This window comes from Trichogramma pretiosum, unplaced genomic scaffold, assembly GCF_000599845.2.
Source record: "Trichogramma pretiosum strain Unisexual culture from Peru unplaced genomic scaffold, Tpre_2.0 scaffold3, whole genome shotgun sequence".
Lineage (NCBI taxonomy): Eukaryota > Metazoa > Arthropoda > Insecta > Hymenoptera > Trichogrammatidae > Trichogramma > Trichogramma pretiosum.
The window spans coordinates 2,003,376-2,028,994 of record NW_019641698.1 but is presented as its reverse complement, the minus strand read 5'-3'; the positions used below and the strand labels follow the sequence as shown (position 1 = coordinate 2,028,994).

The 25,619-nt window shown below is 40.6% G+C and overlaps 2 protein-coding genes across 7 annotated transcripts in view; one reads left to right on the top strand and one right to left on the bottom strand.

The window, feature by feature from the left end:
• The first annotated feature begins 524 nt into the window (after positions 1-524).
• Positions 525-4,687, top strand: LOC106650356 (zinc finger CCCH domain-containing protein 11A-like). 3 transcript variants are annotated; one of them, XM_014368304.2, is made up of 5 exons: positions 525-987; positions 1,508-1,613; positions 2,059-2,178; positions 2,417-2,675; positions 3,787-4,687. In XM_014368304.2, exons 2-5 carry the CDS (start codon positions 1,560-1,562, stop codon positions 3,816-3,818), a joined length of 465 nt encoding a protein of 154 aa, XP_014223790.1. In that variant the 5' UTR covers positions 525-987; positions 1,508-1,559; the 3' UTR covers positions 3,819-4,687. The 3 variants fall into 3 exon arrangements, with proteins under 3 accessions (XP_014223790.1, XP_014223791.1, XP_014223789.1); XM_014368305.2 differs by lacking the exon at positions 525-987 and adding an exon at positions 1,126-1,264; XM_014368303.2 differs by lacking the exon at positions 525-987 and adding an exon at positions 1,271-1,404.
• Positions 4,688-8,068: 3,381 nt separating this feature from the next.
• Positions 8,069-25,619, bottom strand: part of LOC106650295 (paired box protein Pax-6-like) — an 85,377-nt gene continuing 67,826 nt past the window's right edge. For 3 of the 4 annotated variants that reach the window (XM_023462306.1, XM_023462305.1, XM_023462307.1), the window contains exons 7-10: positions 10,565-10,824; positions 9,868-10,184; positions 8,620-9,781; positions 8,069-8,372 (exon numbers count right to left, since the gene is read on the bottom strand). In XM_023462306.1, the coding sequence (XP_023318074.1) occupies positions 9,295-9,781; positions 9,868-10,184; positions 10,565-10,824 (1,064 nt within the window). In that variant the 3' untranslated portion in view covers positions 8,069-8,372; positions 8,620-9,294. The remainder of the gene's footprint in view (positions 8,373-8,619; positions 9,782-9,867; positions 10,185-10,564; positions 10,825-25,619) is intronic. The other variant, XM_023462308.1, reaches the window with a different exon arrangement.

The window sequence follows — 25,619 nt, the reverse complement described above, 5'->3', positions numbered from 1 at the left end:
CTTCAAGAAATGAATTTATGTTTTAAGCTTTCTAATTATATCTATCGCTCCGTGAATGCTCTGCATGAATTAAACGGCTTAAAACGTCAACTCGACATATGCATATTCATCGTTTTGGCTCCTCTAATGAAGGTTTTTAGATCAGTTATCGCGCCTAATTCATTTTAATTACATAATTTTCCAATCTCGATCAGTTTCTAATCGTAATCGATCACCCTGTCACTTAGCTTTCTTTGAAAAATGAGTTTTTGAAAATAAATTTCGTATGCACGTGTCATTAACGCATCCCCCTTCGAGTGCATTATTTACAAAACGCACGAACACGCGGTAGGCGCGTTATATCATTTTATTTATCAGCGGAAGAGTTAAAGTACCGCATGTGTAATACGAGCCGCGCGATAAGTTTACACAAAGGCAAGTCATGCGCGATGGTAGCGCGGCGCATCGCTTGACGTAAACTGCACCGTGCCACGAGAAAGCGCAGCGCGCAGCACGGCAGTCCTATTGTAATAGTGACAGTGCTCCGTAATTTCACTTCTGAGCTACGAGTAGAGCATCTCTATCCGTGCTACACTTGTTATTATTATATACTTTTGAAGCCGCGATTGCCACTGCTGCTGCTGCTGCTGCTGCTGCTGCTGTTTTCTTGCTTCACGCACGCAGCGCAGTGCGATATCGAGAAATTTTACTCAAGCTTGGAGAGAACTCGAGGCAGTCCAAATCTTTCTCTTAGCGCGTTGTGTACGAGCGGAGAGCGTCTCTCACTCCGTCTGCTCCAGAATCTAAATAGGTATATTCATATATACCTATATACAGTGCCCGTACAGCACACTCACAACTGTACGATCGACCAACGTGGGCTAAGCTGCTGGTTGAGCTTGACACTCGTTCACTTACTTGCTGAACATTAAACTCAGCAGTAGTCGTGCTACACACACGTACGCACGCAACACAAGCTCGAATTCCAATTTCCAGCGCTTCTCAAACGTACGTACACAATTTTACCTATAATACTCGCACGTGTGTGGAGCTGAGAGTGGATTTTCTGTATGTATATACGCGCTGATAGGATATAGGAGATTTGCGATATTTTGATTCTGCACTAATACAATTGGCCGCGAACCTCGCGAATAACGCGATCTCCGCTTGTATAACAACAAATTTTGCCCTTCATCGTGTAAACAAAAACGCGAATCGGGGGCTGCTGATTGCTACGACTGCCTGCTCCAAGCTAGCCGATATCAATCTTAGTCCTGCGAATTCAGTTAGTATTGCTCCGACTTTTTGGCCTTTAACGACATCCCAATCTATATATTTTGTTATAATATATAAAAATCTATTAATCACCTTTCGAATCCCTTTTCGAAATAAATCTTAAGAAATCATGTTTCGTACAATGAAGTGGTAAATTTCTCGTGCTTTATTTTTAATTCTTTTACTTTTATCCACACGTTCAATTTATCGATAAAAATTAGCCCTTAATTAACTTGTTAACTCTTTTTTTCAGTAAGGAACACGATCATTCATCGTTTTTCAAATTCTTGGAAATAGACATCAAAATGAATACCAAAATGACAGATTGCTACTTTTATTTTTACTCCAAATGCACAAGGGTAAGTTTGAACTTTCGTTTGCCATATTTATAACTCTGTTAGTTTCTTTTACAAAATTTCTGATTTTCTATTGTATTTTTAAGATTTCTGCAGTAGTAAAACTTTTCTCTGTTACACTCATTTATCACCACCTTTAATACTTTAAGGTTAGAGTAACAGTCATCATATATGGGCATATGTTATTGTAGGTGATAAATGTTGATTATTACCTAGCGCATGAGCTTTAAATTCAGATAATTTAATATTCAGTTTTAGAACTTTCGTAAACCAAAAAGTTTTTTTAATCGTCTTTGATGTGTTGAGGAGTGTTTTTAAAGATTCATTTCCACTCAAATTTTGAGTATCTTGGAAAATTTATATTAAATTTATTCTCATGAAAAGTTTAATCAGAATGGATTTAGAATCAATTGCTTTTTAAAACTAAAAATAATTCTTTTGTCGCTAGGGAGAATCCTGTGCCTTCAGACACGAGCCAAGTGCATTAGGAAAAGAAGTTGTATGCCATTCTTGGCAACAGGGTAACTGCCATGATATGCGGTGTAGTTTGAGACATATGGAGATCAAGGTATGTTCATTGCATAACATTTGATTTAATTAAGAGGTCTTGTTGTTTAGGAAACATTTATATATAATGAGAATTAACTTTTTTTCATAAAATGATCATTTTTGTAAATATTACAATAATCCTAATATATGATATTTATTCAAACAGATTATTCATTTTATAGATTTTTTTTAAATTATTTTGTTGAATGTCTAGTAATAGAAAAAATATTAATATACATTTTTCCTGTTTACTGTAGAAAAATCGAAAGTCCATCCCTTGCTATTGGGAGAAATTTGCAACAGGATGCCAAAAACCTCATTGCCCATTTTTGCATAGAGGAAAGAGGCCTGCTGTCAACATGGTTCAAGAACCAACAGCTCCATGCAGTCAAAATCCAGAGTGGGCTACACAAGAAGTCACTTATGACAGACCTAAGCCTGAAGTTAATAAACCAGAAGTAAATTGTATAAACAATAGCTTTGTTGACCCAAATTTGATAGTCAACTTCCAAGAAGGTATGAGACTTTACTAGCCCCAGCGGGCTTCTTTAAATCTGCACTACCTCACTCCTGGCAATCATATGCCTATGCCATCTAATATCCAAACGAGCCTAAATCTTCCACTGCCACAATCACATCCTTCACAAAGCCAAACTCATACACCTTCGCATTCAAAACCACCTCAAGCTACAGCTAACAGTCTAGGTATACCACAAGGGGCACGATCAAGTACCCATTCCTCACCATGTCATCATAGACCTTCACCTTTGCCATTTGCACCACGCCCTCAGTTACTGCATGTGCATCATCAACCAAGAGCCCCGCCGCCTCCACTATCTCCACTGCATGTACCTCCAGCAACCCAACAGCCAAGCTCACCTTTGCTTCAGAGACCTGGGGCTGCTACTGCATTTTCCAGTAATATTCATCCACAACAATCTACATCCCAATCTTCTGCAGTTGCAACAAGACTTCCTTTTCCTTTTTATGGCTTTACCTCGTATCATAGGTTTTGATCGCATGAGGTAGTGCTTTATTTCTTTAATTTACAACTTTTAATTTCATTTTCTATAAAACAATTTTGCAAACAAATTTCTTATGTTTACAAAATTTATGTTATTCAACTATCAAAAAAAATTTATAAATGTTTTTGCATTCTCTCTCTTTTGCGGATCACAAAGAAAATTCTAGAGAACTATTAAATTAAATTATTTTATGTTAACTTGAATTTATAATAACGAATGTGATTGCAAATAATCTTTTCTGAAGACAAACTAGAATATTCAAGGTGATGTTGCAAAGCCACAATTTTGAAAATTTTACTAATACATTTACTTAGTTTGTTCTTAGATACATTTTTTTAACCATTTGCTGATTGACTTTTAAGCATTTACCAATTTTATTTATTTTTAGAATAGCATGCCTTTTAATTTTGCAAACTTGTGTAGAATAGAATATATTTAATTAATTTTTTTCTTAAAAAAAATATTTATTCATTTACTTGACTATTATCACTTGCATAAGTTCAATAACAATTTTTGATAAAATAATTAAAAAATTAAAGGGTACCTAACTTCAGTCTTATTATAATAACTCAATATATTAACAAAAAACATCATTTTTACAGGCGATGATAACTCGAAGTTAACTCATGAATAAACCACTTTGTTCATAGGCAGAACAAAATAATTCCTTAATCAGTTTAGAAGAAAAAAGCTAATTAAAAATTCACGAATTTCACTGCACGCTTGTACCCTTCAAATTTTTCTTTAGGTAGAATTAATAGTTATTATTTGATTAGTTGTTTACATATTGCATCCTTCCATTCATTTCTTTCTTTGTATGTAATAGCAATATGTATTGTTAAATTAATATTAATATCCAAGATCTGTAATTCTAATGCACATCTAGCTTTTATTTGCACGTATTGTAACATAATGGCTGTATTATATATACATTGTATAAATTTATTATTTATGCATAATATTTCATACTGCTTCTCTCGTGAGTACTGGCAGCTTCTAAAGTCTCAAAATTATGGAATTATTATAAACGATCATGTGTTCATGATATTTTAAAAAAATTATGTCACTATTCAGTGGAAAACAAGCTATTACTTGTTGAATGATTTTTATATTTGTTTCTGCAAAATATTTTATAAATATTGTATCAATCATCTATACAGCCTATGTCAGTCTTTGAAAATGCACGAAATCGTGCAAAATTTCAAGTATCAGTAGGTAATTGCATCGCCAAGTCGTTTTCCTATTTAAAAAAGGAAAAAAACAACAATATTACTACATATATGAATGGATAATGTAAAGTTGAACTGATGCCTTTCTTGTGTTTTGGATTAACATACAAAACAAATTAAATTGTAAAATCGAAGCGACTGTTGAGATAAATAGAAAATAATTGGATTTAGTTAGACATTATCACTATTGTGAATAGGCCTAGATTTGAAAAAATTAATAATTGCATCACAATTCTCTTAATTTGATAAAATTCTAAATCAATCAATTGAATATTTTATCAATTTGTTATTTATGAATTAAATATTGTAGCGTTGAAGTTTTCATGAAATGATAATTTGTTATCTTCGATTTTTTTGAAGTAAGATTTATTTTGTATTTATGAATGTAAAACGTTGTTAACGTTTAAGCTCATCATTGAAATAAATATTTACTAATGCATATTATTATCGCAATAATGTATCGCCTTGCATTGACTTTTGTTTTTTGTATATCAGTAGATACACATGCATTTTATTTTTTAGTACTAAAAAATTAAAAAATGATCACTACTAAAATATGAATATTACAAAAGTCGAAGATATTTTATATCTACAGCAATGCATTTAGGAAAATGTAACAGTGTAGAATCTTATGCAGCAAGTGCAAGGGATTTTCCAAGTTGAATAATACATAAAATCAGATACTGGAAAGTTTACGAAAATTATGTAAAATAAATATTGAATGAAGTAAAAAGCGAATCGAATGAAATAATGTTAAAGAGGAAATAAGTTTAAGAAAGAAACGCAATACAAATATAATATGTGTATACATAAATTTACAAACATTTAAACTACTTATGATATTGCATCTCTTACATTAACTTGAAAATATCTATTTGTTGCTTTAGAATCATCAAAATAAAACAAATATTTTTTATGAATCGATTGCTATGAACTAATGAGTAATTCAAAAAATATTTTTCTTATATTTGAATTATTAGATTTTTTGATAAATCGAGTATTGTATAAGTTTCTATGATAGGTATTACTTTGTTTTCATTTTTTATATTTGTAATGAACTGTGTACGGCTATCTTAAAAGCGAATGAAATATTAATTGCTATATATATATATATTGTAATAATGTCAAAGTATGAAATGAAGTTTTTTATACACTAATTGAAAAACATAATATTGCTTTTAGCTAATTATACCAAAATGAAAGCAAAAATTGAAAAATCATAATGAAATATGATAAAATTAATATGAATATAAATGTGAATATTTATGAAATTGCCTTCACAATTTACAAAATCTTTTAAGAAAGATTCTTGTAAAAAGGTAGTCGTAACACGAATTTAGTGATAATTTACATGGAACAGTTAGCAAAGTTTACCAACTTTTTTTACTAAATTGCTCTTTGTCATAATTAAAACATACATATTTGAAATGTAATTCATTTGTTATATATTTACAAGCAGCTTGCTGAGTTATCCATTATATATTCGTAAATATGGTAAAGAATAAAGAAACTCAGTAAAGTATTGATGATTATTAATTTGATTACTTTCAAGTCAATATTGTTGAAATCTGAGAACACGATCTAACTATAATATATTGCTTGGTTGACTTCTGTTTTTCACATTAGTTATAGAAAATCTACAAACTATTTGTTAGATATAGAGTGCCGTGGGTTATGTATGTTGAGTAAAATCTTGAAAAGATGAAAGAAATTGGAAAAAAATATCATGATATTATTGGCTGACAACTATATTAATGTATATGAGTCTACATATTAACTAAGTCGATGGCTTTTCGAAAAAGTTATTCAAATTTCAATAAACTTAATACCTCCAAATATTTTGCTTTATGATTTTCTCTGTACTTCTAAATTTCTAATTATTTATGTAATTTATATTTGAAAAATATGCATTTAACTTTTTTCAGTCTTTACCATATTGGGTGTGCACCTGAGAGCATTCACCAACTCATGTTGTTTGACAACTATAAGAATATGGTAATTGTTCAGTAGTATGATCTCAATTACTAGTGGGGTAATTCTATATTGCATCCTGATGCATTATTTTCCACCAACATCAAGATATTGGAAAATCCGAATGTCAAAAAGCGTAGGAATGTAGGAATGTATTGGGATATATTCGTTATGTTTTTATGGTAGACATTGCTGTTTTTTCTATAATTTCATTATATGCATATTGTAAATAATTTCAAAGACGATAATTTCAATCACACGATAGTTTATTTGTCTATTGTATAATATTAATCAAAAAAATAATAATAGCAATAATAGTATTATTTTTGTGCTGAAACGATACTTGGTCCAAAAACGAAATAATAATCATTTTCCAGCCGGCTATATACTATACATTTAATTTTCTTTTTTGTTTTGTAAAATTTTACAATATTACTCGAAGTGAAAATTAGTAGTCCACATATCATCAGTAAGTACTTATAATTATTATCAACTATATATTTATATACATATTTATATATATTTCTTTATATTAATTCATTTATATGTAAATTACTGACAATACTTCGCTTCAATATGGACATTTTTAAAGAAATGTTCTAACAGTTTTTCCTTATATTGATTCATTTTATGAATGCAAATTATAGTTTAGTACAATATTATTGACTTAAAATCTATCGACCATATAGGTATTCGCTGTTTAACATCTTTTCATGAGCATCTCTGTGGAGGAAAGTATGAATCAAGTAAAGAAGCAGTTACTTAAGGTGTAGTAAAGCCGAGGTTTAATTAGTACAAAAAGTTGCATTACTCTCTGATTTTATGGTTAATTGTTAATAATAGTATATTTACCGTATGGCCCCTACTTAATCTGAAAATTGTGTGTATAAAATCTGTTAATATCCGTATACAGCATTACTTCTTAATGATTGCGATTATCGACAGAACTGATGTAATGCAACTTTGCAAAATATATTTATATATTTTGTATGTTTTTTATAATTAATGTATATTTACACAATATAAACTTTGAACGTTCATTGATTTATGTACGTAATATAATAATTGTTAATAAAAGCAATAATACGCTCATCAAGTTTCTTTGAAATTTTTGTACGGACACAAAATGCCTGACAAAAAGTGCGATTGTGCTAGTGTATTCGTAGTTCTTAATTTTTATACAATTTCAAATTACATCGAAGAAAATGATATTATTAAACTCATTCCATCTTAAACATATAAATTCATAATAATAATAATAAAGCTTAACAATCGAAATAATAATCTAATGATACATCATTAGCTCTATTTGTACCTATTTATGGGCCTCCGAATGCGAGCCCAAATATATATTCAATAGAATACAACGATGCATGCAGCTTAGTTTTCAAATTTTTTTCGTTTTCTAACTAAATAAATTACACAAGTATACATTCCGAAATGTCAATTTGGCTCGCGACATTAAAATAATTTTGATATACATTTATATTAGTTCTGTATACTGTACAAGGTATATATATATATCATATAGACGGATTTTCAACGACTAATTGCATGGATTATCAACTATATCATCAGAATATTTTACGAATCGTATAGATCTTATCGAGGCGAATGTTGTAAATCCAAAAATCGAATAATAAAAAGAGATCGGTTTTTTCAACTTACGTCAGCTGATTTAATTTTTGTTTTCTAGACGCTCGTTTTTTTTTATTTTCCATTAAACGAAAGATTTATATATTATTAATCTGTGCATGTGTTCAGTGCAAATATAAAGTTCGTCATTGATATATAGCGTGACGTAAAAAAAAACGAAGAAAAAAAGTTTTATACAAAAATTGATTCAATGCTTTGGTCTGAAAGAAGGCCGCAATGGTTCTGATGCGACGGTCACTGCAGCCTTGGCGACCAGTATTGCGCTGCCATTATATCTGGCGCGGCCTGTCCCGGCACTGCTATTGGCACGCTTATACCTGGTAATATCAAACCTGAAGAACACAGAAAAAAATTGACAAAAATTAGACGAAGAGTATTGACTCGGTTGAGTTAGATTTAGTTATGATAATTCCAAAATATTTCTCGTTAATTATCGTCGTTGTTGCAAAAGATGCATATTTTCACAATAAACTCGAAATTTTTTTCCAATTTGCATAAATTTAGTAATGCGTCAGTGGCAACAACGATCTAGTTATGTAAGCAAAAAAGAAAAAAAAGGCAATAGTGTGTAGCATTTACCGAATATCGACGTGTCCCGATCGTAGTCACCTCTCTTTTAGTTAAACTCAAACTCTCCGCTCTCATACTTTCTCTACAACATCGACTTCGAGGCAATAATGTTAATGAGTTGTGCTATCGGTTGACTGCATTATCGCCCTCGATCATCATCATCATCATCATCAACACATGTGGATGTCACTCATACGGAATTGTCTAGCATCGGTTTTTGTGGCATCGAAATTGGTCAAAATTAACTATTCATAGTAAACGGGTGTGCGATTTTGTGTGGGTGTCTGTGTCTGTGAACATGCTCGCACAGCTCTGTTTTTTATTTGGCTCACTCGACGATTCAACTCCGACGATGAAGTTCGAGAGAATAGTCAAATCGTGAATTATATAATTATGATAAAAAGTACTGCACGCGCTTTAACGGGCAGAAAGCAGCATAATTTTTGCGTTACACATCTAATATCGTGTGCGTGTGTGTGCGTGTGTGTTGCGTGGGTCAGGTGGTCAGGAGTCAAGCGTCGAGTCAATCGGTGTATCAGTCTCTCTCTAATATCGGTAATAACCGACGGCATTGTAGACGGCAGTCGGTGCGCTCGGGGCGCTTGGCACGGCGCCGCCGCTGCTGCCGTTGGAGCTGGTGCATCGCTGCAGGTGATGGTGGTGGTGATGGTGGTGTTCCTTGGGCTAGAGGGCAAGTAGCGAGTGGAGCGAGTGCGGCAGACACTCACCGGTCGAGCTTCCCACCGGATGGTGATGATGGTTCTGATGGTGATGCTGATGGTGATTGTAATGGTTGAGGCCCGCGGCCGTGTGGTAGGGCTGGGTCGGGCTGCAGCTCGGCCGAGTGCCGTAGCCGAGGTGGTGGAGGGCCTCGTAGCCCGTGGCGGCGCCCGACATCGAGCCGGCCCGACCGACGCCGACGGCGCACGAGTAGCCGTTGTCGCGCTGCTGCAGGCAGGCCGGCCCGGGCGACGGACCCACCGACATGCCCACCGTCATGCCCATCGGCGAGAGGCCCGAGGGGGACGAGTTCGAGCCGACGCCACCGGGGCCGCCGCTGGCCGTCAGCGAGGACATCGGCGACATGGACTGGCCGCTGCCGTTCGGATTGCCGCCGGGGATGCCTCCGTTCGACGTCGTCATGCCGAACGACGACATAGACGTCATGGGGCTGCAAAATAGATAAAAAAAACGAAAATTAGTCAACTTACAAAGTAAAAAATTTCGATGACAAATGATTCTCGTGGTGACTATTACCTGTACGAATCCGGCATGCTAGATATTCCCGAATAGACCGATGGAGCGAAGCCGTGATGCAGCCTCGGTGGTGATGGGGCCTGCGGCGGTTGACCCAACAGTCCGGTGGATGGTGGCGGCGTCGGGTGTCCCAGAGCCACGACCCCGTGCTGTTGCGGGATCTGCTGTTGGCTCTGCTGTTGCTGCTGCTGTTGTTGCTGTTGTTGCTGCTGTTGCTGTTGTTGCTGCTGCTGTTGCTGTTGCTGGGGCGGGTCCCTTCTCTGGGTGCGCAGCTTCTCTTCGCGACGCCACTTTGCGCGTCGATTTGAAAACCAGACCTGATTTTTTATTGTCGTGACGAAGACAAACAGACGAAATTCTCGGTCAATCTCTATACTACTACATCGACTATGGGGGGGGATTTTATGGACGATTGAGCTATATGAGGGATGATTATATGCGAGAACGGATTGGGAGGCAGAGAAGAGGAGCAATAAACTCGGAGCTAGGGCTCCGCTAATGAAGCTTACCACAACTATTTTTCATCATGCTACTAAAGAATTTGGTAGTATAGGAAATGGATGTATTGAAAATAGGATAAACTCGCGCGCGATCATACTTTTACTCTACTCATGATGCAAAGATATATCTACGAATGACCTAATACAAACTAAACTTATATTAAATGAAGATGAAAAAAAGCGAAGAGCGTAATTACCTGTATCCGAGCCTCAGGCAGTCCGATCTTCTCGGCCAGTCTCTCCCTCGCGAACACGTCCGGATAATGCGTGCGCTCGAACTCCTTCTCGAGGGAGTCGATCTGCTCGTTGCTGAAGCTCGTGCGGTTGCGCTGGAGCTTGCGCTTGAGGCGCATACGGGCGGCGTCGTCGTCGGTGCCACCGCCGGACGCCGAGCCGGCGTTGCTGTTGTCGCCGCCGCTGTTCGTCTCGTCCGAGTGCGGTCCACCCTCGAGCTCGGCTGAAATGTGAGAAACGAAAATTTGGTCAAGTCTCAATTGAGTAACGCTTCGGAGTCGTTGGATGTAATTTCGTATAAGCTGTCGCGAGGTTAAATATTCAATGTTTGATTTTATACTCGAGGAGCCACCATAGGGCGCATAAATATTCAGAGGCGGCGCGCGGCATGTTTATGTAGATTGAGTTTGTTTGGCGAACGACTGGGCGAATTTAACGGCGTATTTAGCGCCCAATAAGCGATAAATCCGCCGAGCGAAATCTCGTCACGAGCTACTGCACAGCAGCGGTTTTACGCGCAGCTATAGCATACACGAGGTCCAGGCGCGCGCTCGATTTTTCTCTCATTTTTCTTTTCATCGGTTTCACACAGCTTCCATTCGTTCACGATGCTATCTCGGGGAAAGAGCTGATTTCGAAACCGTCGGACAAACACACGCTTCTGTCTCGCAAATTGAAGCGATATAAGATGCTCGCTAAGGGTACATTAGCTAGGAAAATATCAGAATGGTGACTCTGAGATATACCTTTTCAGAAAACGGCATCTCGCGAATAAAATAGAATCAGCTCTAGCTTGTACCTACTCTCACCCGTCGTTGGATATAATTTAACTATGTACTTGTACAAGACACGTATGCACGTACAAGTTTTTACTTATAGGATAGGTATGTATATGAGATAAAAAGGCGAGAGAGAAGAAAATTCCGACAAAGAAAAGAAGATACGCTCGTGTTTACGTGTGTGGGGGCGTGTGTGTGTGTGCAGACTGTATACGTAGAGGGTTGGGTGCTGCGAGTTCGACTGATCTCTCCCTCTCTAGCTTTCTCTCTCTCTCTCTCTCTTGCTCTCTTGCTTATCGCTGCTTTCTGGCTGAGCGCGTCCGCTGCTCTTGCCTCTCTCTCTCTCTCTCTCTCTCTCTCTCTCTTGCTCGTTCGCGTTACGGAAAGGGAGGAGAATGCTTGGAGGAAGTCGCGCGATAAGACGACGACGAGCTGCTCCGCAACGTGCTGCTGCTCGCTACTCTACAGAGAGAGAGAGAGAGAGAGAGAGAGAGAGAGAGAGAAGTGAGCAAGAGGACAGGCTTCACCGATGTCTTGCAGCTACACTTCTTGCCGCCCTTCTCTCTCTACATATTTTTTTAAAATAAAAATTTAATACATCCCCCCGTCGGCTTCGAGCTTTCGCTTTGAGTATTTATTATTGTCAAGGCGCGTTTCTCGATTCTCGAGCGAGCGAGGATATTTTTTTCTCGTAGTGCTATTCGTTGAATCACGGCCGCAGCGCAGCAATGCATTCTCGATACGACCAAATTAAAGGTGGGCGCGCAGCAACACACAGGCGCGCTATATATAATGCCGGGGGAGAAGCTTCGTCCGGCGTTAATGGAAAGCCGATAACAGCCTTCCGACAAGCCACAGCCAGATGATAAGAGAGAGAAGGCAAGAGTCGGTACCTATATAGAAGCTTTGAGACATTGCAGAGCGCAGAGAGTTCGCACCCTCTTGTGTGTGAGTTCAATAAGATCGTCGCGCGTCGCTCGTGCCAGTTGCAGAAATGTATCACGCTCATCTGCCTTAAATCATTTGCGCGAATTTCACGGGGATAATTTAGGGTAATCGATCGGGGGACCAAGTTTTAGGCCTGTCAAAAGTCACTCGTCGACGTGCATTATAGTTGATCCAAGTTTGTGACAATTATCATTGTTATGAATTATTATCATTATTATTATTATTATTATGACAATGGTGACGATTTGACTTGGGAAGCCAAAGTTCGCTGCATAATCCCCGCTCGGTGGCGCGTTTATGCGACATTTTGGGAACGCGCAGTAGTGGCTGCCTGCCAGTTGCAGCACTCTCGAGTCGCATTATACTTATACGTATGTGTGTGGATGTGTCTGCAGCAAGCGTACTTATACAGCCGCAAAAGGAGCTCGCTCACGTACGTAACGCAGCTCAAGATTATCTTTGGCTTGGCTCGAGAGCTGTGTACTACTACTGCAAACTCCAAGTAAGCGGGAGAGCTCCAAAAACGTCGAGCATCTTGGAGCGCTGCAGAGGCAGCAGTGTGCGCGGCTCCTCCTTTTCTTCGCCCAGCGGCGGAGCGCGGCGGCCTGCTTTTCCCATCTTTTTCCAACGGAATTATTCAATTTCAGTTTTCAAGAGGCAGAGTTGTAAACACGAAAATCCTCGATGTTCGGGAAAAAGAAGTACGCAAGGACTTTATGGGAAGGGTCAGTTGCAGTGTTGCAGTTGGGATACTGTAACACACAGGCTGCTGCATATTATGTATAGAGAGAGAGAGCTGACTAGCTCGTCCCCCCATCGGTTTAACGCGGATGGGTGTAGAAACGCGGGCGCGCGTGGCTCCTCGTCGTATCCCCTCCCTTGTATAATACAAAAATACATGTGTATGTGTGTATATAGAGGATAGATCGGGTACGGCCTCGTTCCACCAACCACGCAACGTTACGAGCGCGTTCGAGCGTGATGGCGGACCTTTGTAACAGCAGCCACTGCTGCTGCTACTACAGCCGTGTGTTAAATCTGCGCGCCTCGATTTTGCAGATTATAACTTTGCTGATCTCTCTTTCTCTCTCGGTCGCTTTCTACGCGTCTGTTTGCAGCTCATTTTTTATTTTTGCTGCTCTTTCCGTGTATTATTTGCGTTAAAAAGGGGGAGTGCCGCTGAAATATCGAATTTTTTCTCAAAGTCTCGTTATCGTTCTCTTCTTTTTTCGCTCTCTCGTATAGATACATAATGTAATGTCGTGTCGAAATCGGCCTATGATATAAAGGATACATTTTTCGTCTGATGTGTACATGTGTGTACTTTAATGGCCGATGCGCGCATTTTGTGCACCCGATTGGATATAATTTTCTCCCCCTTAATACGCTTTTATTATACTAGATATCCGTCAAATTCGCAAATAAATTTCGATAATTATTGAGCTAAAACAAAAATAAAAATGAGAACTTTATTGTTGTCGTGTATCTGTCTCGTTTTAAAACCAAATATGAAAAATGTTCGCCGCTTTGAAAAAGTACGCGTACTTTTTTACCGTAAGCACAAAATATAAGCGTCGGAGCATAACGAAGAGCTTCAAACGACAAACGTTCGTTTCGTTATACGCATATGTACGGTATACAACGAGGACGTGGACGGCAGCCGCTCATTTGGCGTACAGTCGTTTTTGCCTCGACAATACTCGCGTTAAATGGTTCTACGCGCACCCCATCATCAAATAATAGCTCTCGCGCGCGCGTACATGTAAATGCGCAATATACATACCAGTTGTAGTATACCAGTAGGTACATGCGCCTCGTTCTATAACGTAATGCATATAGCTAAGGTAAACATACAAAGACGCGTGCACGCGCGCCATAACAGCCAAAGTTTGGTATTATAACGACGCGTACTCGACGCGAGACCAGAGAAAGAGACGAGAGCTCAAGAGGTCGAAAACGAGCGATATCAAAGTTGAGCGACGGAAACAATGCGAGCGCGAGGCTAAAAAAAAAAAATTCGAGCGTCGGTGCATGTGTTTCTCCTTGACTCCGTATATATACGTATGTAGCCGTGGTTGCGGCGGCCAACAATGCACATAGGTCGATTTTCAAGTGATCTCCAGGACGAGAGCTGAGCAACGAGAAGGAGAAGGAGAGCGAGATTGAGAGAGAGAGAGAGAGAGAAAGAAGAAAAAATGACGCGCGTGCAGCTCTTATGTACCCTCAACTGTATATGCCACAGAGCAGCGAGTCATTATATTTTAAAGACGCTACTTTGCACTCAAACCCTTTACGCTACGACTTCTGCACTCCGCTAAACGTTTTTTCCTCGTTAAATGACAAAAAGAATAAGGAAACGTTTGCTCAATCGGTCTGTGTATAAGCGAGGAAAGATGCGCTGCAGTGCACGCGATTTTTTAACCGATATATTCATTACAAGTATCCGGGCTGGCCAAGTGTCCGCATCGATAGTGGTACCTCTGCGGTCTCGTTGTGTAAGCACAGAGTCGAGCCCACTCGAATCGCCATGCGTCGGAAAGTCTCTAAACGGCTCTCGAGGACCACTAAATGGCCTGGCACACGATTTCGCATCTTTGCGCACATGCGTGTACTACATTTATATAATAACAGTTGCTCGTTCAGCTGTGCGCTAAGTGGTATACCTTTATGTAATAAATATATGAACGAGAGCGCGCGAGTTCGAATTTAAGGGAGGGTCTTTTTATATGCAGGTATATAATATCGTACGTAGCAAAGTTAAAAGTTTTTAAGTTTGCAAATATATTAGACTAGGTCCACAAAACATGCCGTCGAAGATATTTCATTTTTCAAAAACTGTCTTTTACTTATATACAATTATTTTGATTTTGCCACTTGCAGATTTACAAATAAAGCTACTCGTCATCTTGTGGTAAAAACTAACATTAATTATCATTGATTGGTCGACAAAGATTCAATTATGAAATTCTGCATCAGTTACTTTAATTTTAATGCCTGATTTGACATCAAATCTGTATTCCATTCAAGGCTTTCCTTAAAAACAGTGTACGCATAAAGTTGTCGAATTTTCTTTAAAAATCACAATTGATTACATGAATCATCGCAAAAAGATTATGCAGCTTTCATTGATCTTATTACGATTCGACACAGGCGCCTTGACAAATATATCAAATCGGAAATGATCTTTGCACTCGATCTCTCTTTCGAAAAGCGCCCTCGAGCTCATTACACGCACTTCTCGCTTTTTATCGACTCGAAAGAAAAGAAAAAATCGACTGCTCTCACAAGCTTACAGCACTGGGCTATACTTGAAGAGAGAGAGAGAGAGGGTCTCTGCGTGTAATTCGCTATAATCGGCGTATCACTCGCGTGTCGAATGCCACTTATAACGCGCCCGAACAATGCCTCAAAAGTCCGGTTCGTAACACGGCGCTCCATTATGTGTAGTAGCATGTACACAGAAAGAGACTCGTGCGAGCTAGGCAAAAACTGGCAGATGATACAGATGTCGCATGCACATGCTCGAGTGCTCGCGATTGAGTTTTCTTGATGGCGCAGCTCGGGTACGATCAGCAGCAGCAGCACAGACGTCGAGATATAATCAGTTTCTCTCATTGTATAAGACCGTGCTTGTACAAATTTCACGCGGATTACTAAGCCAGCAGCACGAGTCGAGGCGCAACTTCAATGATTTATATCCGAGATTTTGCGGGGATTATTCGCTTATGCCGACTTGTTTCGTACATTATACGAGCGTGCGTATGTACAAATGTGTGTAGTGCGCGAATGAGAGTAAGTATAGCATAAAAAGGGTGATTTTTTGCTCGTGCAAGATCAATCGGTTGCTTAATATCCGCCTTTTGCCTTTCGATCGACTCCATTGTAAAAGAAAATCCCATTGCCGAATTAGAATTTCTTCGACTCTCGTGCAGCCTGATTCGTGCTAATATCATTTTAGAGTATTTATCTAAACTCGCATACAGTATGCATACTCCTTTTCGCTGCTTCTGTATCACGGGCACTCGTTGATGTAATATACGGTTTGCATGAATATTAATGGGCGCAAAGCAAAACGAAACCGATCTCGATGTTGATGTGACATTAATTTATGTATGTAGAAATCGTAGCTGCTGTGTTCACGTATATATACGGACGAGACTAAACGCCCATTGCCATCTCTCTCTCTCTCTCTCTCTCTCTCTCTCTCTCTCTCTCTCTCTTGCCGTGTGCAGTCGTTTCGTGTAATATACGTTTATAACACGAGCGAGAAAACGCTTTAGCCGGAGCAACTCGTATATATTTGTACTGCTTACCAGATACTAATGACGTACATAATGGGGTTTGGCCTTTTAGCTTTAACAATAACGAGCAGCACAGCTCGCACCACCGTCGCCGACGCTGCTGCTGCTTCGGCTTCGGCTGAACGCACATATATATCTGCACGTCGACATAGACACACATATATATCGCATCGTCGCAGAGGGGCGGGAAAAAAAGGGGGATAGCCAACGTTTCAAACTTTCCCTTTTACATAACCAATGACACTTTGGTCATAGGAAGGTATAACACGAGCCATGTATGTGTTGCGAGCGCGCGATATTTCCCACTCGACGCCTAGCCGTCTCGCAGCATCAGCCGAGGACGACACACGCGTTATTATATGTGTGTGGAGCACATATGTAGGGGCAGGTATTACGTTATACGTGTATATATAACAGTCAGAGAGAGAGAGAGAGATATGGAATATGAATGCGTTATTACATAAGCCCGCACGCCATCGCTGACGTTTCATTGGACGGCGGAATACGAGAGCATCGCCCGACTCTCGACCACCTATACCACCTATATCCTATATTATACATCCAACGCTGCTGCGTGTCATATTCTCGTTTCTCCTATTCTTTTTGCTGCATATACCGTATGTATACCGTATATAACGCGCTGAAAGCTCAATGGAGAAAAAAGGCCAGGAGCGAGCAAAGTTCATTATTCTAAATGCTCGTTACATGGTGTTGCTTGCAAGATTATTCAGTTGTTCATTTTATTCATTAACCCTTACTCTATGATTGTTCTTTTCATCAAATTACAAAGCATCTTTTCGGATGTTTATCTGAGTTATAACTTTGCAGGCTCCACATCGACTCACTGTTTAGCTATAATGAAAATATTTATACTCTTCAATCTTTGATATAGAATATAATCGAATGGACTTATGTACCAAAGGCTTTCTCGCTACTTTAGCAATTTTCATTCCATTTACATTCATCTCTCGCATAATGTATATCGTACGAAAAAAATGCGTACCTCTCTCTCTCTCTCTCTCTCTCTCTCTCTCTCTCTCTCTCTCTCTCTCTGTCTATCCGTGAGTCTTTATATACACGAGTTTGTCTCAGTGCTGCTGCTGCGAGAGGCGCAATCCTCTTTGCCAACAAACGCTCGAGCGAGTTTTCGCGGTGCAAATCTGCTTATGCGCGCAACTCAATCAAATTCTTTCCCTTTCTCTCTCTCGCTCTCTCCGCCTCTCCGTCAGCGTGTTTCATCGTCTCTTCTTCGTACCTATATATACGTACAATTTCCTTACTTGCCAGTCATACACTGCCGCTATACGTTATAAAAGATACGTCGTATACGATGGAGAGCAAAATAATCTTCCGCACTCTCGGTGCTTGACTAAGTGTGTGTGTGTATACATGAGAGAGATGAAAAATCGAGCTTGCGGGCCAGGGAGCACAAAAGTCAAAGTCGTCGGCTCGTTCGATTTTCGATAATCGAGATACGCGAGCGCGCGAGGGGCCGTACGGATTAAAAGGTTATATAGCTGACAGAACTTGCGATCTTATATACTGCATTACACGAAAATCCGCAGCCGAGTTTCTTACGTGTAGCTGCACGTGCATAAATTAGTTATCTAGTCGAGGAAGAGAATGCGCGGCGCCCGGGGAACTATGCCGCGGCGTTCTGCTATATACTCGGGCTTGGAAATAAAGCGGAAACTTGCGCGGAGCGGGGGAGGCCGGAGGGGGCTGCGAGCAAGTTTCGGCCGGATAAGCTCGCGTCCAAGAATCGCGCGCAGAGAGAGAGAGAGAGAGAGAGCTCTGACTGCCTTTTAGTCGGATCATCTCTCTCCTCTTTCGCGAGCGCAGTAACAGAGAGCGCGTCGGTGGCGGCCCAAGTTTTGATTCACGCGGCCAGGCATGCAGCAGCGCCAGTGCAAGAAGTCGACGAAGGAGCCAGAGAGAGACGTAATACATGGAAGAGGATATAAGATCGTTGAACATGCGGAAGTTTCGCGTTGCGCCGCGATTACTTCCGGCCTTTTGAGCCGTATACACGAACTCGCTGCTGCTGCTGCTGCTGCACGAACGTGTGCGCGGCGCATTGCACACACGCGTACGTGTTCTACTTTGGAGCGAGCGAGCTCTGCCTTTTGCATCTCTCGCGTAGCAGTAGCAGCTTCAGCGAGACTTTGTCCCTTTTGCAACCCTTTCTCCCGTCCTCTCTCGCTCTTTCTTTCTCTTCATACGTACATGAGCAAGTGAGATAATAGTTTTGCTACCTTATCTCTCTCTCTCTCTCTCTCTCTCTCGCTCTTTCTGGTTTTTGACTCGTGTGACGTAAAATTCGAAATTAATATATCGCACGAAATTCCTATTTCTTGGGTACTTAAGCCAAGGTATTATACGGAATACACGCGTGCGCGCTGCAAATAGAGAAGCAATAAATGTCGCGCGCAAATTATACTCTCTCGGCAATGAGTGCGCAAGTGACTGTAATTCGTGCGACTCTATTATAAGCTACTCCCGAGTCTCTCTCTCTCTCTGTGCCTGCGTAGCTCTCAACCGCAAACTTTCCTTTTACACAAAGCTCCGTATAGCTAGCTCCACGAACTGCTATATAATATAAGTAAGTATATGTGTGTGTGCGCGCGACGTTCGCTCCAAAGACGACGACGACGACGACGACGACGACGATTTTCGCCGGCGCACACTTACCGCGCGCGCACCCGAAACTATTGGGGCGTACTGTGTTTCTCTGGCTCGACTTAATTCATCGGAGTTTACGCAGCTTTACGTACGTACGTACGTACCGTATACATTGGGGCCTGATTTTGCAGAACAAGCCTCCGCCGCAGCGACTTGGCAAGTATATTTATAATGTACTCTCGGAAGAAGGATTTATCGCTCGCTTCCAGCAGGCTTATCGATTATTCGAATTAAACGTTGAGAGCTTGCGAGCCGACTGTGTTCGCGCGAGTCTCGTACTTATATAGCCCCGTACCCCCTTCTTAACTTTACTCTCTGTAAGACTCCCTACGCGCGACTAAGTTACTCGCTTGTTTTTACCCACGCCCCCGCACAAACGCCGACATAGTTTTCCAAGTATAATATTTGAAATTGTTTCAACAACTGCACGTATACGAGCGTATAGAGAGTGTACGAGCTCGTGCGCACACGCACATAAAACTTTTGTCCACGCGAAAACGAAAATTTCGCGCGCGGAAAAACGTGTTTACGCGTTTAAACGAATGAGAAAAAAAGAGGAGAGGAGGAAAAAATGTAAAATAGTAAAATAGCAGTACGGGCGAGTACGGACTCGTATATAGTAGTATAGTAGGGAGTTGGCGTTGGCGAGGCAGCGAGAGAGAAAGTGATTAAACGAGTGGCAAACTGCACAAACGCGCAAGGAGTGAGGGAAAACACGTTGTTAGCTCTAATGTCGCGAACAAACTCTCCGACGGGCGCCGCCGCCGCCTCCGTCGAGTTTCTGCCGCACGCTTGGTTAGACCCTGGCAAACACTGGCTGACACGCTACGTCTGGACTCTCTGCTGCCGGGCGCGATATATATTACACGTACACAAAGTCAACTCGTCGCATTTCCGTGTTACGCTGTATACTTTTCATTGTTATCTTCTCTACTTTTGTCTCGTCTCGTACGCTCTCGGACATTATCATTATCACCTGGAAATTTAATCCAGCGAGATATATTCATAATTATGGTAATTGATTATGATTGGTAATTTTTTTTTTACTAGTTACAGCATTGATCGAGTTAAGGACCAGAGCTACGCAGCAAGCCAAGCTTTTTGTCTCGCGAATTTTTTTTTCACTCAGCCAGTCAGTGGTTAGTGAACTCAGCGTGCGGCCAAAAGTAGTCTTCTGGGAGCGATCGGTACTTTACACATGCAAGCGCGCGTGCAACTGGTTGCCAAATAGATAATATACGCGCACTACACACGCTGTACTTTTCTACGCGCTAATAAAACGTGCGAACCGTACACCCGCTCATTTCACCCAAGGGAGTAATAGAGCTGTTTATGCAGCGATTACTCACTGCCGAGCGGAGAGCCCTACGTAACGACGACAACGACGACTCAATCGCGTGGGGTATACTCTGCATAAACTTCATTGAGAAGAACGAAATGGAAAGCGAACCAAGTCGAAAGAGGTGTACGCGACAACGTCATTACGTCTTCTTCGTACACACATGCAGCAACGTATAAGGGGAATACTGTACGCACTCGACTCGAGGCAGAGGATACTTGCGAGATATTGCTAGGCCGGTCACGCGTGGCGCGTGCGACCGAGCGCGTAGCGACAATTACTGGGTCGCGAGTCGTTACAACCGATCTGGCTACTGTACCATGTATAAAAGCATCACGACGGTCCGGTTTATGCGACAACGAAAAAACCATTGGCACGCACTTCGACTGTTATGTGATCTCGGCATGTATACTCTGTGAAGCTCCTGAACATTTAGAAGATAAAATCATTTTGACCATTTTCTAAGTCCTCGCAACAAATTTATTGTGATACTCGCAATACTGTAGGATGCATCACGTAAGTATAGTAACAAAGATGATTTCCTTTTTTCAATTCATGTTGCAATACTTAAAACTTTTAAACAATTTTGATTCTAATCTTTATCATATTAAGCCGTTCAAGAGAAACGAAATAATTACGTTAAAAATCAAAATCATGGAACGTAAAATTTCCAAAGATAAGAGAAGGTATCGAACGTTTCAACGGAGTCACGTGGGCGAGTTGTGACAATAGGTAAAATTTGCAAATTTTCCTCGTACATTTTACGCGTCGTTTCGTTTTCGCATTAGCAAACACTCGGCGCGCGCACAAACGTTCTAGTGCAGCCTCGCGACGATGCTCAGTCGTGCATACATAAACTAATGATTTTTCTAGAGGGCTTACACACGAGTGTGACTTGACCATTACACGTTAAATAATTTAAATTTTTATTACGAATGAAATTTTAAAGAGAGCAAATATTTTATCGGTCCTCTGGTAAATCAGCGACATTTGGCAGTTCGCCTTTTTGCGTTTCCCGAGCCGATGCTAGAGACGCAATATCGCAATCATCATGCATTATTTCGTTTTTAAACTTACTACGCGACTAAAATATTCTCACGAAAGATACGTATAATTATGATTAAATATTTGAATTTTGGCAACGCGTCAATTGCAATGTCATCCCAATAGCGCCACTCATCGCAGCTTGCAGAGCGAAGCAGCAGTGTATAATCTCCAAAGCCGCACCGAAACAATCCCGTGAACACGAGGAGCATCAACGACAGCCCAGAGCCGCAGGTCTCATTACAAATAGCCCGAGAGATTTTCGCGGGAGTGGAAAAGCCCCGAGGGACCATACAGGCTGCGGTACAAGTTGGTCCACTGGTCGCGCGCACCCACACACACACACATACACGAGCGCACGTCGTGTGTGTATCTATATCCGATTGAGCAAACAAATGCGCCAGCCACCCCCTCGATTCTACGCTCGCTGCTACTGCTACCGCGTGTGCTACGTGAGTTCATACGTGTATATCTATATGTATGTGCACACACAATGCTGTGTTTTAGCCCCTTTATAGACGATTAATCCAGTTTACTCGTTCACTGGCTGAGCTACCGGTACTGCTGCTGCTGCTGCTGCTACTACCCCGACTCTGCGCAAAGAGAGTAAGTGTAGGTACAGAGAGCGAGCGTGGGTATAGGCTTAAGCTCGAATCCGCACAAAAGTCGCCCTTTCCAGACGCGCGAGCGAGCGAGATGTGCGCTTGGATTTGGCTTAGCATATAACTCACTATATTTTTTTTGCTGCTGTTCCGTCCACGTTTTCCATCATTGTTTGCGAAATGAATACTATCATAGTCGAATTAAAATCAAATGAGCGTTAAGCGCGATAGATCGATAATATTTTCATTGTAAACATTTTGTAGACGATGAACCTGCTGCGCGTACTAGCAGATGTTTTTCTACCTACCAAATTATAATCTTGATATTTTTCGAATTACCGGCTCACTCGGGAGATCGAGGAATTCTTCGCCGTAGCAGCGGCCAATATAATCACTGTCTTTTAAACTTTTAAAGGCTAATCACTCGTAATACGCTGGTAGAAGTACGTACGAGACTCTGCTGCGCATCGCATTGCCGCCAAAAAAAGAAAGAGGAATGAAAAAAAATATCCTCTCTCTCTCTTTCTCGTGCATCTCGCAAATACATGTCGAACTGTGCAAGGCACACAGCAACGCTGCAACAATAACATTTTTCTCTCTCTCTCTCTCGTAACTTTGACATTACCCTGACATATCGCCGTACACACGTACATTCTGGCTTTTTTCTATCTCGCTTTTGCACACTTTTATGTGTGTATGTGTGTATGCAAGCCCGGCGTGCGTGTGCGAGTATGTGTACGTGCGCTCGCGCGTTTGAGACAAAAATAGGGTGGAAAAAAGAAAGCAGCCGAGGAGAGGAAAAACAAGTACAAGTACATGTACACATGTACGTATACGAATAGGTGAGCCTTCAGTACATAGCTGTGCGTGCTTACGCGTATACTCTTGTGTATGTGTGTGTTAAAGAGCGAGAGAGAAAGTTAGAGAGATCAAAAAAGAGAAGAAATATATACATATATGAAAGCGGGTGCTTTTTGCAGAAGAGGGAGACACACGGCCAGTAGCAGCAGACATCTCGCCCTTCTTTTGTGTCCCTCGTTCGTTCGTTCTCCTTCTCTCACTGTCTCTCTTTCGGGCCGATATTGAAATGGAGTCATTTGAGTGTGAATAATTTGCTTTGCCCCGCAGCAGCAGCAGCAGCAGCAGCAGCAGCAGCAGCAGCAGCAGTAGCAACCAGCTCGCCCAGACTACGTTTACCTACTATACCTTCAAACTCGCATGCTGCCGAGATTTCTATGCTTATAGTTAGACGTTGTTGTACGTACACATACACAAACATACTGACAGGGTGAATATGTGTATGTATGTGTGCCTCGACCGACCGGAAAACACAAAAGTGAAACTGCTTTTTCTCTGGCGCGGCATCGAGCTTTTCTCTCTCTCGACTTCTCTCTCTCTCTTGTAGCAGCGACGAAAGATGATCATTTCGGTCGAGAGAAATGACTTTGTTTCGACTGCTCGTACTTTTTTTCCTCTTTGCAGGCGCACCGTGTACGTACGTATAAGATAGAGGGCTTTTGCGCGTGTATATACTGCGTGTATAACGTGTTGATCGCAAATCGAGCGCGACACTTTCACCTCGCTATATGTAACAGCTGCATATATCGCATGCGTTTGTCTGCGTAACGTTGCATAAACGCGATAAAGAGGTCGATGAATCTTAAGAAAACAATGTTTCGACTAGCAATTCGACAGAAGCCGACTCTCCAGCCTTTCAGAATGAGAATCACACGATGTTTGAATGTTTATTTTGGTAATGGTCGAAATGAATTCGGGTGAACAGTTTAATAATATTATCATGCTGTAAGGGAACTCATTGTCATAGTAATATATAACCCTTGTATGGCAAAAATGCATTTCTAAAAGTTACCGTGAGATTTAGAATTGCAACGATATTTTTCTATTAGACATTTCAATAGCTGTTGTGAAATAATTTCTCTGAAACTGAGTGTCATTCGATTCTATGTTAATTACGTCTTGAAGATGGCTTAGTACACAATTGCGCTGTAAACAACAATGCTCATAATTACCCATATAAGTCACAACAGGAACGATCCTGATAAAGTTGTTAACTCGTCTCAAATATGCAATATGACACTTGGCTGTTAATGCGGACGAGATGGCGCATCATTGTATATTCATAGTCGCTGATTCACCGTAATAATTTGCTCCAATGGGATCAGACACCAGGTGGATACGTGAGTATATGCCTCCTATGTACATTACGGAAAGTGCGTGTAATCGAAATCTCTGTATATTCTATTTCATGCGCAACATTCGCTGCATATAATTAAGTGGAATGTATATAATAATAAATGTCAAGCTCACTGCTCACAGATTAGACGCCCGAGTATTATTATTATGGACTAGCGTCAGGGCCTTTATTCCAGAGTATTGCACTTGCGACTAATGTCGCGTATGGTATACGAGGCACATATTATACATGTTTTCAGTTGTAAAAAAGAATCACCGACGTTATGTGTTGCACGAATGAGAGAGAAGAAATATTTCAAGTGATTTAAACAGTCTCCTCTCGTAGTCGTTTGTAAATGTGCAAGGTCGACTATGAGAATCGCGTACGTCAACGCACAGTTCGCGAACACACCTTTTACAAAGTCAGTTTGATACATTGGTAATTCTACGACGATCGTCACCTCAAATCCGAGGTCCTGATAGAACGTCTTATTTATAACAATCTCGTCGGTGCCAGAGAGCTGAATCATTCGATGATCGAATTGCGTGTAGGTAAAAAAAATAAAGCGGATTTACCATGAGAATGATACTCGACAAGATGGTCTCTTAAACTAACTACAGACTCGTGTATTATCTGCTTCTAAAACGTTTTGCTTTTTCTCATTGTTGCCAGGCTCGTAATGGTCTCTCGCATTAATAACTTTCATTATGTGGCGCGCGTTTATCCTTGCGCTTGTTCGGGCTGCGCTACTACTAGCCTGTCGTGAGGACGCATGATTTGCATCGAGTGTGGATTATAATAATAACTGCATAGCAGCCATTCGATGTGTATACGTGCTTAAATTACACCTACGTAATCGGCCGTGTATGTGAGCTCGAGAGGAAACAATAACAACATCGATGTACGAGTAGAGTCGAGAGGGAGTGGATATATCAGAACTTCATTCGTACGTGCACGCGTTTCATATGAAAAGGATTATCTTATTTATTTGATTAAACCTGGGTCAGCGTGATAGATTTTTCACTTAGCGTATGGGTAATGGATATCTTTTAAAAGCTATTGTTTAGCCAATTGATTTATATTCGTTTATCGACACCTTGTTGATCGACTTTATTTAGATTTCGACTTG